Source organism: Grammomys surdaster, unplaced genomic scaffold (genome assembly GCF_004785775.1).
Source record: "Grammomys surdaster isolate TR1022 unplaced genomic scaffold, NIH_TR_1.0 185, whole genome shotgun sequence".
Classification (NCBI taxonomy): domain Eukaryota; kingdom Metazoa; phylum Chordata; class Mammalia; order Rodentia; family Muridae; genus Grammomys; species Grammomys surdaster.
In genome coordinates, this window is record NW_021604630.1 from 2,623,719 (window position 1) to 2,636,520 (window position 12,802).

General features: G+C 41.1%; 1 protein-coding gene across 4 annotated transcripts in view; it reads left to right on the top strand.

The window, feature by feature from the left end:
• The window catches only part of Nsd3 (nuclear receptor binding SET domain protein 3), a 116,409-nt gene that overhangs the window by 86,471 nt on the left and 17,136 nt on the right, over positions 1 to 12,802 (top strand). For 3 of the 4 annotated variants that reach the window (XM_028768280.1, XM_028768282.1, XM_028768281.1), the window contains exons 15-18: positions 4,465 to 4,611; positions 7,811 to 7,967; positions 11,897 to 12,099; positions 12,677 to 12,789. In XM_028768280.1, coding sequence (XP_028624113.1) covers positions 4,465 to 4,611; positions 7,811 to 7,967; positions 11,897 to 12,099; positions 12,677 to 12,789 — 620 coding nt within the window. The remainder of the gene's footprint in view (positions 1 to 4,464; positions 4,612 to 7,810; positions 7,968 to 11,896; positions 12,100 to 12,676; positions 12,790 to 12,802) is intronic. The other variant, XM_028768283.1, reaches the window with a different exon arrangement.

Below are 12,802 nucleotides of genomic sequence, written 5' to 3' on the forward strand. Positions count from 1 at the left end.
TTAAGTAAACATCTGTGTGATAGCAGCTTATATACAGTGCCTTCTGTAGCCAGCTGTTACAGTTAACAATTAAGTAAACATCTGTGTTAGCAGCTTGTATGCAGTGCCTTCTATAGCCAGCTGTTACAGTTAACACTTAAGTAAACATCTGTGTTAGCAGCTTGTATGCAGTGCCTTCTATAGCCAGCTGTTACAGTTAACAAGTAAACATCTGTGTGATAGCAGCTTGTATACAGTGCCTTTTATAGCCAGCTGTTACAGTTAACAATTAAGTAAACATCTGTGTGTTAGCAGCTTGTATACAGTGCCTTCTGTAGCTAGCTGGATCCCTTACGTTGGGGTTTTCTACCTTCCTCAGTTTCCTAAGCATATATGCTACCTCCCATCAAGTAAGGAACACTGATATTTTTGTTTCGATTTGTTTGTTTGCTTGTGGTCTGGGGATTAAACCCAAGACTCAGGCTAGACATGTGGTCCACCATTCATCCTTATCCCACTCTGAAGCTAGAGTAGTTACAGTGCCCTGCTTTGAAGCCTGTAGGTGTTCAACCAAGGTATTCACTGCCACACTGTTAGTGGTGACAGAAAAGATTCAGAGGGGGTCAGATAGGCAAATGCTAAATAAAAATTTATCCCCACCTTTTGTTACGGAATAGAGTGGTGATTAGAAAGGACCTGAATTCAGGTATGTGTACCTGAGCGTGTATGTGTGTGTGTGTGCACACACACTAATGCACCCACCAGGCCATAAGAGATCATCAGATACCCTGGAACTGGAGTTAAAGGTAGTTGTGATCTGTCATGTGCATGCTGGGTATCAAACCTGGGTCCTCTGTGAGAAAGCCAGTGCTCTTAACCTCGGCCACCTCTCCAACCCCAATCTGTTGAATTATAAACTTGATACATAGTGTTGGAGACTTTCAGGCAGATCCGTGACAGCATGCAGCCCTGGTTGCTTTGCTACCCTTTTCTGTTCTGGCTCTTCCAGACACTTTATCATAGTATGCCAAAAAATGTTCGTTTATAACTAGTATGTTAGCTTACTTTGGTGTATATTCTAAGTTCAGTCCAGTTAGTATTTTAACTAATATTTTTGTGCTGTTTCTTTTAATAATTGATCTCTTTGTTTTGTTTGTTTTCCAAGACAGGATCTCACTATGTAGAACTCACTCTGTAGACTACCTGCTCTCTGCTCCCAAGTGTGAGCTTAAAGGCAGGCACTGTTACACTCAGCTATTTTGCTTTTTCTTTTATTTTTATTAAATTGGTTGCTCTTTAAAACTGTTTTCAATTTAGGACAGGTAGAAAAGGTATAGTTACAGAGGCTTTTGCCATTTTGTGAAATTAAATTGATGCCCATTAACTAAAAGCCTGAGAATAATATCCATGGGACAAAGCCCCACCATTCAGAATTAGAATCTATGCTTGTATGTGTGTTTATAGTTTATCTAAATACCTGTGCAATGAACTCCCAGATATTTTAACTGTATAGTAAATCAACTTTGTATTAGAAGAAAACTTCATTTTCCCTCATAGCATTTTACAAACATTCAGTTTGAACATACCAGATATTTGAGATTTGAGAACATTTAAATCAAAGTCTTTTAAAGTATAACTATGTAAGCCAGGTGTGGTGGCACATGTCTTTAATCCCAGCGTTTGAAAAGCAGAGGTAGGCATAGCTCTGTGATTTCTAAGCCAGCCTGGTCTACAGAGTGAGCTGTGAGGCAGCCAGAACTACATAGTGAGATCCTCTCTCAAAAAAGACAAAAAGACAAAAAGTACAAACAAACGTAATCATTTAAACATTAAGGACACCTATTTTTTATAGACTGTAAGTCCGTGTGGGAAAAAAAAACACTTTAATAAAATACATTTTAGAATTAGAAAATATTGCTTATTTTTCTCTTTCTAACCTTACTAAGAATTTTTCTATTCCCATAAAGAATTTTAGTTCCTAGTTACTGGATATTTAAAATCATTAAGTCTGGGCCGTTAAGATGGCTCAGTGGGTCAAGGTGCTTGCTGCCAAGCATGACAGTCTGATACTGGATCCCAGGGACGCACTCAATGGAAGGAGAGAAACTGTTCCTACTAGTTGTCCTCCAGCCTCTGTTTGAATGCTATATACACATGCTCGAACACACATGGTTAATTAACTAAAAAATAAAGCCCTAAGACTAGTTCTTAAGGACTGAAAGGTCTAGACATATCTTTACCTATATTCACAGCCAACTTGAAACACCATAGAAAATACTAAGATATCTTTCAGTGCAGTTTATATTATTTAAATTTTCATGCTTCTTTTTTTTGTTTGTTTTTTGTTTTTGAGACAGGGTTTCTCTGTATAGCCCTGGCTGTCCTGGAACTCACTCTGTAGACCAGGCCGACCTCAAACTCAGAAATCTGCCTGCCTCTGCCTCCCATGTGCTGGGATTGAAGGCGTGCACCACCACTGCCCAGCAGTTTTCATGCTTCTTAAGTACTATATAAAATAAAAAACTTAAAATACTAAACCTTTCTTTGTAGTGGAGCTGATAGGTTAGGGTTTTCTTTTTATTTTAATAGCAGTAATAGTTTATTTTGAATATGCATATCACACGCTAATAGAGACAATTTGAAATAGTTGCACAGTTGCTAAAGGAGACATATCTCCTAGTTTATGTGAGTGAGAACACTAAAACCGAGGTTGAGTTATTTTCCTAAGGGCACGACTGGTCAGTGGAAAGATTCTAGTTGACCTTCATTTCTTCTTTTTATAATCAAGTGGTAGAATTTATAATAACTGTATAGTAGAGTTTTTAAATATATTTTACTCTTTTTGAAGTATAGCTTTACAGATAGTTTAAATAGCTAGTAAGCTACTCAAAGCCTTTTTTAAAATTCTCTCATAAGTTATATCCCAACCACAGTTTCCCTCCCTCCTCTCCTCCCAGGCCCCCTCCCCCTATCTCTCTCCTCCAGATCCACTCCTCCATTTCCCTTCAGAAAATGGCAGGCCTCTCAGGGATATCAACCAAACATGACATATCAAGGTCCAGTAAGACTAGGCAGCTCCCCTTATATTAAGGCTGGAAAAGGCAAAACAAAGGTCCCAAAAGCAGGCAGGAGAGTCAGAGGCAGCCCCTGTTCCTACTGTTAAGAGTCCTACAAGACCAAGCTACACAACTGTAACATACATACATACATACATACATACATACATACATACAGTGTATCTATGTGTATACACACACACACACACACACATATATGTGCATGCTCTGTGATTGTCAGTTTAGTGTCTGTGAGCCCTGGTTAGTTGATTCTTTGGATTATTTTCTTGTGGTGTCCTTGACTTCTCTGGCTCCTACAATCAGTTCTCTCCATTTTCCATGGGCTTCCTTCCCTGAGCTTCACATAACGTCTGGCTGTTCTCTCTGCATCTATTCCCATCAGTTGCTGGATAAAGCCTCTCTGCTAGGAGTTTTGTTTTTTCCTGTCCTAGGTCCCCTGGCTGTCCAGCCTCGGGTTTCTGGTCTTCCAGGCATTGTCCGTCATGGGCTCCCTCTCTTGGCATGAGTCTCAAGTTGGACCAGTCAGTCACTGGTTGGCCACTCTGACAATTTCTGCACCAGACTTTTCTCATTTTAAAAATCTCTTTTCATTCATTGTTTTTTTTTTTAATACCACCTCTTTGTACTAAATGGGCAAAAAAAAAATTGACATAACATAACTTTTCTTACAAGATTCCTGTGTGATTAGCAGTGTCAAGATCCATTCTGTCACCTAGTTCAGTCCTTCCTTCCTTCCTTCCTTCCTTCCTTCCTTCCTTCCTTCCTTCCTTCCTTCCTCCTTCTTTCCTATTTGCTTTCAAGACAGGGTTTCTCTGTGTAACAGAGCCCTGGATGTCCTGGACTTTCTTGGGTTACCTGCCTCTGCCTCCCAAGTACTAGGACTAAAGGCGTGCACCACCATGCCCTGTCTAGTTCAGACATTTCCTGACCCCATCTCAGTGGAGGGCAGCATCAAATGAAGATCACAGTCATAGGAAAAAGTCAGCGGTGATTCTCCCAAACTACAACTCTTTCTTCTCAAAGTGGTCCCTGTGTGACACTGTTGGGACTTACAGACTAATAACCAACAGAGTAATGAACACTAAAACAACAGTGCCCTGGGCAGACAGCGGCATCCCCCTGCATTGTAGATGTACCTGGAGGTATTGGGGGCCGATGTTACAATGGATCTTGTGTTTCCTTCCAAATAGGACAGATACGTAGGCAGGTCACAGTAGCTTTCTAGAACATTTAAGGTGGTAAGCACATCCTGTGACAGCATAAAGAAATCTAAAATGGTCTGCACTCCTTCAGAGAAGTCAGGGGAGTAGGACTGTAAGGCTTGGTCGCATAATAGGTGCTGAGTTTTCCCTCATGGAATCATGGGTAGTTTCATGGCAGCTCATCTCTTTCTGTTTGTTTCATATAGGGCTGATAGTTCAGGACCATTCAGACCCCATGTTCAGTTCCTATGCCTATAAATCCCACTACCTACTGAGTGAATCAAACCGTGCTGAGTTGATGAAATTACCTATGATTCCTTCTTCGTCAGCTTCCAAAAAGAGATGTGAGAAAGGTAATCATGACTAAAGAGTTTATCTCGTGTTTAATTTCTGCATTTTTCTTTTCTCTCTTTAAGTGGAGGGGGGATGTATGCCTGTCGAGCACTGCCTGTTGCTTTTGGTAGGTCCTGCCTTTGTGGTTATGACGCTGTCTTTGTATGGCTACGGAATTATCAAAAGGGCTTAAAATAATTCTATCATCACAGATTTTTACTTTTCTCCCTGACTCATTTTTTGCTATTCAAAGATGTAGGTTTTTAAAATACAAAGACTAGAATTTTATATAACATAAAAGGCTTCCTCATTTGCTTGATGTAGAACTATCATTCATGTTAGACTAGAATAGCCATGATACAGTTTGCCTTCCCCTTATAAGCTAAACAACTAGAAAGGCTATTTAGAAAGGCAAGGCAAGGCAGCAGATACTGGAAAAGATTGTTTCTAGAACATATTCTATGATTTTATTTCCTAAATGTGTACTTAAGATGCTATGAAAACAGGTGTCCTTCCCGTAGGAGGGAAGCTAGGTTTCAGGGCTACCCCAAATACTAGATGGTGAAAGGCAGCCCTGTCAAGAGTCCTGATGGATAGTTTATTCAGAAAAAAATAAGCTAAATTTATGTTCACACTCTGTCAAGCAGTGTCATTCCTGAAAGAAAAATCTTAACTGTGCTTAACTTGCCATAGCCTGCTTACAGTAAGGGGAAGGTGACTTCATGTTTGATTGGGGGATTATTATCCAGAGGAAGCATCAGTGAGCTTAGAAGGTATGGAGAGACCTTTTGCTTAATATATTCTTACTATGATCCACGCTCAGAATTAATAAAGAAAAAAATCACCATTCATACCTAATTTACTATGTATGAATATCAAAAAATAGGTTTTTATTAGTATGTGTTATGTGTGCTGCCTCTTTGATCTGTCCTTGCTCTTGTTGGCTCAAATGGCAACTAAGAACTGAAAGAAGAGCTATCTGGCGAGGTGGTAGAGCCCCCAGGAGACTGAGGGAGGCTGGCCTGTGGTCGGGTTATATGCTTTCTGCTGAGGTCAGCCTGCAAGGCCTTATTAGTGATGTGGTATGCTTCCAGAAGGTGGGCAGGGGCCTGCATTACTCCTCAAGATAGAATTAGTCTGACAGTACATTTATAAAATTAGATTAACTCAGTTGTTGCTTTGTTTCCAGCATTCAGTATTAACATTGACATCAATTGAAATTATTTTGAGCCCTCTACTTAGCTTGAATGATGTAGTTTTTCTCTTGTATCTGGAAAACATTTTTTTTTCCTGGTTTGTTGGTTTTGTTTTGTTTTGCATAGTGCAAGGTAGACCATTCATGTTTTTATCTTTCTGTATTACGAGCATTTCTATCATTACAGATTTCACTGATTCTGGCTCTGTGTTTCCTCTGAAATAAGACTGAACATTTAGAACCATTTACATCAACACTAAACATGACCAGCCCGGCTTCCAAGTGGTGCTAAGAATGACATCTCCTCTAAGGCTGTCTGCAAGGCAGGCCTCCCTCTTGCTCAGTCCTTTCTGATGGACTTAAACATATATGTAGAGCCTGGCGGTGGCAGCATACACCTTAAATCCCAGCACTCCAGAGGCAGAGGCAAGAGAATCTCTGTGAGGTGGAGGCTAGCCTGGTCTACTGAGCTAGTTCCAGGATAGCCAGGGCTACACAAAGAAACACTGTCTTGGAAAAAAAACAAGCAAAACAAAACAAATGCCCCAAAACATCCAAGCAGCTGGAAAATTGAACCATTAATCCCACTGATTCTGTAGTCAGGGGAAGACTGCTAATGTGAAGGCTGGCAGAGGAAATACAGTTCTCTGGTCCATCACTGGCGTGTTCAGGTTTCCTTTTTTCATGTAACAGTTGAGATTTGAAGGTGCCAGAAGACAAGATTTCTGGAAATCTTTAAAAGGTTGGAGCATGAGGTTTGGTCAAGTTATATAGAAGGCTATGAAGCTTTTGCCTGTGAGACTTTACATCTCTTTACCTGTTGTAGAACTGACTGGTCAGTGGAAATGTCCTTTGTCTTCAGTGGTGACCTTTCTGTTGCTTGTTGATATAGAAATACCTAACCCCTACCCCTCATTTTTATTTATTTGCATTCAAAGTGTTTTTCTGTTTGTTGCACATGTTTTGATTTCAAAGAGAGGGCTTAGTAGGAAGATGAAAGGACAGGCTTGTACATAATCATTCTGCACTGACAATTATGTAGTTTTGTGCTACAAAGCAGTGGTTCTCAAAACTGAGTCAGGAAAAAAAATAAAAATTCTAAGCATTTTTGGAAATTAAGAGAATTACACAATCATACAGTATGATACAGGGCTATGAGTTTATATTTGGCTATGACTTTAATTGTTCATCATGCTAATACTTGCTTTGCTTTTGGATCATAGTCTCCAGCAGTTATGTATTTCTTTGATCAATACAAAAAGGAGAGTTGGGCATGGTGTGCATGCCTGCAGTCCCAGCACTGGGGGACAGGCAGGAGGACCACTGATGGGAGGTGTGAGCTACATAGTGATATTCTGTCTCCAAAAAAGGGGGAGGGAAATTCTTCCTCTTGAAATGCAGGTTTCTGTTTGGTTGGTATGGTTTTGAAAATGTAGGTCACAGTTAAGAGAAAGGAACTGTGGTGAAGGGACAGTTACAGACCACTGCTGTATAGCCTGCTTGACTGCCTGTGGATTGGGAAGTAATGACACTGGAGCTGTGAGAATCTATGTCCACCTTTGTATTAGAAGAAAATAAGTACTAATCAACTATTAATTATTTTCATTCTTGGCTGATTTTATTATAAAAGGATTTAGTTAATTGTGGTAGTGGATTAAAATAAAAATAATTATTATTTTCTTTCCTAACTCTAAAGAACAAAAGAAAGCTATTTGTTTGAAAGCGTATTTTCAAATCTATGTGGGCTAACTAGGTTCTGTACCTCTTGTGATGTTTTAGCTAGCCGACACTGGGTTTCCTGGTTGATCATACTCTAAAGGAGTACGGGGTAGGTTTTTCCTACTCAAGAACTTTATGTTTCTAGCCACTGAAGTCTTTAAAACTAGCTGTTTCATTCGTTCGCTATTTTAATCCATCACTCTGGACATGACTCAGTCTCTTTGTTTCCCATTTGAATAAAGTCTAGTGTATTAAAAAGAGCCTTTTCTGTTTCTCGGTTACTAAAGCTGTCTGTCTGTTTTAAGGTGGAAGACTGCTCTGCTGTGACTCGTGCCCTGCTTCCTTCCACCCAGAATGCCTGAGCATAGACATGCCGGAAGGCTGCTGGAATTGCAATGACTGTAAAGCTGGCAAAAAACTGCATTACAAACAGATTGTTTGGGTCAAATTGGGAAATTACAGGCAAGTTTTCCAAGCACAAATAGAAAGCACTACTGTTGCGGTGAGGTTCAGGATCTGCACAGAGTGCAGTTAGCACGCAGGCAGAGAGACAAAAGGACGAAAGACAGTGGCGGTTGGTCTCAATTTTTAGGGGATGGCAAAGGTTACTTTGCTCTTGGGTCTTTGTTTTTGTTTGCTTGCTGCTTTCTTGGAGAGTGGGTGTTTTACTTTGCTTCGGTTCTGAGAATTATTTTATAGTGATGAATCATGCACTACTAAATTTGTCAATGAGAGGATTTACATAAAGAGTAGGGGTTTTGTTTTCTTTGTATCTTAGTTTTATACTTGTTTTTAATTTCTTTTTCTAAACATTTATTTATTTTGTGTATGAATGTTTTACAAGCCTGTATGTCTGTATGTCATGTGTGTGCTTGCCTACAAAGTCAGGTGTCAGATCCCCTGAAACTGAGTTACAGACAGCTTTGAACTGCCATATGAGTGCTGGAAATTGTCGCAGGTCTTCTGGAAGAGCAGTAAGTGCTTTAACCAGTGAGCCGTCTCTCCATGCCTTTCATTTCTAGTTCCTGATGAGATCAAGAGTTTATAGCCTTATCAAAATAGATCCATTCAAGTTTTTGTTCGTTTGTCTGTTATCAAGACAAGGTTTCTCTATCTAACAACCCTGAAACGATTTGTAGACAGGCTGTTATCAAACTAACAGAGATCTACCTGGCTCTGCCTCCAGAGTACTGAGATAAAAGACATATCCTGCCACACCCTGCTAGGTCAGTTTGGTTCTAAACCAGGCCCACTGTGTCCAAGTGGCTCTAAGCTATGTGCAAAGAGTACTTTTTTCTTCATATAGACTAAAGAGGAAGACTATTCTAATGAGAGCCACTTGTCTGCATCTGTTTATCATGTGGGGCCCTGCCAGTGCCACAGTGCAGTTTTAGAGGTCAGAGAACAGCTCTCAGGAATTGGGTCTCTCCTACTCGGGAGAAACTCAGGAGGTCAGTCTTGACAACAGCAGCTTTTCCCACTGAGCCACCTCACCGGCCCAAGCTGTCATTCTGAAAGGCATGAGAACGGGAGCTGCAGAGACGGATAAGAGCGCTTGCTGCTCTTTAGATGTGTGTTCAGTTCCCAGCATCCCTGTCGGGTGCATACAGCCTCCTGTCACCCCAGCTCAGGCCGTCAGACATTCTCTCCTGACCTCACCCATGCGCATATGCACACACCAAAATAAAAACATAACATCTAAAAAGAGAGAGATGAATATTATTTAAAAACATATTCCTTATGATAAGTTATTCCTCTGCCAATGAAATGAGCCAATCCAAGCCAGATGAGAGTGTATAGCAGGTTTATTGGGAAGCTGCTCTAGGGCCAGGTAAGTTGTCATGGGGAGGGGAGAGAGAGAGAAAGAGAGTAAGCAAGCAGGGAGAGAGAAAATGCAGAGAGGGGGAGAGAGGAGAAAGGAGAGAGGGAAGGAGAGACCAAATTGTCTGAATTATATAGGAAAGAGCCTTTGGGGGAGGGGAAGTTCAAGGCAGAGGGCAGGATATGCCCTGTAGCAGATCTGGACTGAGGGATGTTGGAAGAACCTGGAGGCCAGGTCCATCTTGGTATGTAAAATATGCACCTCAGCCTCTTGTCCTGGGTCTGAAACCCAACATGTTAAGGCTTTAATATGTTTGTTAATTTTTATTATTTTATGTATATGAGTGTTTTGCCTCTATATATGTCTGTGTGTTATGTACCCAGGGAGGCCAGAAGAGGTAGTTAGGTTCTCTGGAACTAGAGTTACAGATGATTGTGAACAGCCATGTGGGTGCTGGAAATGTAACTTGAGTTCTCTGGAAGAGCAGCCTGTGTTCTTAGCTGCCAGGCCATCTCCCCAGGCCCTCCTTTAAGATAAATAATAGCCTTGATATGTGCAATGATTGTTACTTAGAGGCAGGATCTCACTGTGTGGCTCTCTCTGGCCTGGACCATATGTAGTAGACTAGACGTCTACCAGACTGCCTCCAGAGTGCTGGTACACATGCCACCACATTCACCGTAACTACCAGACTGCCTCCAGAGTGCGGACACACATGCCACCACATTCACCGTAACTTGTTTTAAAGGTAGGGTCTCACTATATAACTCTGGCTGGCCTCAAACTTGGTGTCCAGACAAGGCTGGACACCCTCTGCCTCCTGAGTGCTGAGATTAAAGGCACATACCACCATATCAGAAATTCTATTGGAATTCTGAAGAAATATATTTCTAGATAATTGCAACCATATTGTAAAGTTTTTGCATGAAGAATTGAATTTAAAGAACATATTAAACATAAGCAGTATGCATCCTTTTTTTTTTTTTTTTTAGATAGGGCAGAATCTTCCTGGGCTAACCTCTTGACTTAGGTGATCCTCCTGCCCCAGCCTCTTAAGTGGGTGAGACCGCCATTGTTGGCACTGCTCCTTGCTTTGTTGTTGTAGGCTTTTTTGTTTTTTGTTTTTGTGGGTTTTTTAAAATGGAAGCTGGAGAAGTGTCTCAGCAATAAGAGCACTAACTGGCTTTGCAGTGGCACTGACAACTGTCTGTGACTTCAGTTCCTCAGGATTGAGGCCCTCTCTGACCTTTCTACACACCCAGTACACACAAAGGGCACATGCATATATGTAAGCAAAACACTGGAACACATAAAAACAAAACTTAGAAAGGTATTTGTATGTGTGTGTGTGTGTGTGTGTGTGTGTGTGTGTGTGTGTGTGTGTGCACTTTAAGTGTAGATCTGGATTCACACATGGGGACAGACTGACTCTCCAGGTTAGCCTGTAACTTGTGATGCTAGTATCTCAGCTTTCAAAGACTGAGATTAAAGGTGTACCCCCCACCCCACCCTGCTGTACAGTGTGTTCTTTACATGTGGGGAATACATCTAATGTTAATAGTCTCTGTGACAAGAGCATAGGGGAGATGCTTTTTCTGCTCACATCCTGTGTTTATTAATTAAGATGAATTGATTCTGGAATGCTAACTGACATAAAGCCTGGTGTATCAGGTCGAGAGGCATTTCCCCTGGTTGAAACTGCAGATTTGCATGTAGTACTTACTCTTTACTACTGCAGTGGTTTGTTCTCAGAAATAATCCCTTTGACTGCTAGAAACAATCCTTTATTCCTCAAAAGACAATCTTCTCTACCTGGGAAGATAGTGAGTACATCAAGTTTGGGAAAGTATGAATTTCCTACAGTTAAAATGGGCTGGAATCATATTCGTTAACATCCGAATTCCAGAGCTGGGAAATGGATCCATTGTCCTTCTCTTATTAAATGTTATAACTGATACGTTCATGATACGTATTTTATAATTTTTAAATGTTAATCTTTTTTTAAGATTTATTTATTTTATATATGAGTATGCTGTAGTTGTCCTTAGACACCAGAAGAGAGCATCGGATCCCATTACAGATGGTTGTGAGCCACCATGTGGTTGCTGGGAATTGAACTCAGGATCTATGGACGATCAGTCAGTGCTCTTAACCGCTGAGCCATCTTTCCAGCCCTAAATGTTAATCTTTTAAAGAAAGAAACCACAGAAAGCTGTTAGGGCCTACTTTGTTTAGCCTGTGTCCTCTATTTTGTTAATTCATCAATAGTTTTTTGTTGCAGTAGTGGTGGTTTTGGTAGGGGGTGGGGTTGGAGGGAGTGGGGTTGAGACAAAGTCTCACTAAGTAGCTCTTGCTGTCCTAGAAACTCACTCTATTGATCTGACTGGCCATGCGTTCACAGAGATTTACCTGTCCCTACCTGGGATTCAAGGCATGTAGCACCATGCCTGGCTCACTAAGTTTTTAAGTGATCAGGTTAATTACTATGTGTTTTAGAATTTGACCCCTTCTCTCCTTCTAGCCTGTGAAGAAGAGTGTGAGGTTTTCACTTTGTTGATTCTGTTCTCAGATGGTGGCCTGCAGAGATCTGCAGTCCCAGGTCTGTGCCGCTGAACATCCAGGGCCTTAAGCATGACGTGGGGGACTTCCCTGTGTTCTTCTTTGGGTCTCATGACTACTACTGGGTACACCAAGGCAGAGTGTTCCCTTATGTTGAAGGAGACAAAAACTTTGCTGAGGGACAGACTAGCATTAACAAGACCTTCAAAAAAGGTAAGTTGGACCATGAATACAGAGACTCAGAACTAATACCCAGGTGTGTATTTCTTATTTGCACATGAAGCTTCTGCCACTCAAGAATGTTTACCAGGCATTGGGATTTTACATCCAAAAACTTCCTCTGACATCAGGACCAGGTTTGAGATGCATAAAGCCTGGAGCACTGAGCTGTGTTTGAAGTTTCTTTTAGTCAGGTGAAACTCCTTTACCAAAAACAAGTAGGAAAGGCTTCCCAGGAAGACCTTAGGACTTTTGCAACATGACAGAAGTCTAGCTTTCTAAGTAAGGGTGAAATTAATTTAAATCTAGGACAGGGTACACAAATGCTCTTAATAGGGTCACTTAGAGGTCTTTGTCACTGATGTCAGACCTGTGCTCTGTACAAAGCATAGTATTTGATGTTAGTTTATTATTTCCTCTATAATGGTGGTGACTGGTGATTTCCAAAACATAATTTTAAAAAGTAAGCCTCCAGCCAGAGGCAGAGCATGTCTAGGGTGATAGAATTTAACTTCCCACCCTAACGATGTGTGCTGCATTTTGGTAACGACCTGCCTGCTCTTCTTGTCAGCACTGGAAGAAGCTGCAAAACGTTTCCAGGAGTTGAAAGCCCAGCGTGAAAGTAAGGAGGCTTTGGAGATGGAGAGAACCTCCAGAAAACCCCCTCCATACAAGCACATCAAGGTAAGCGCGCCGC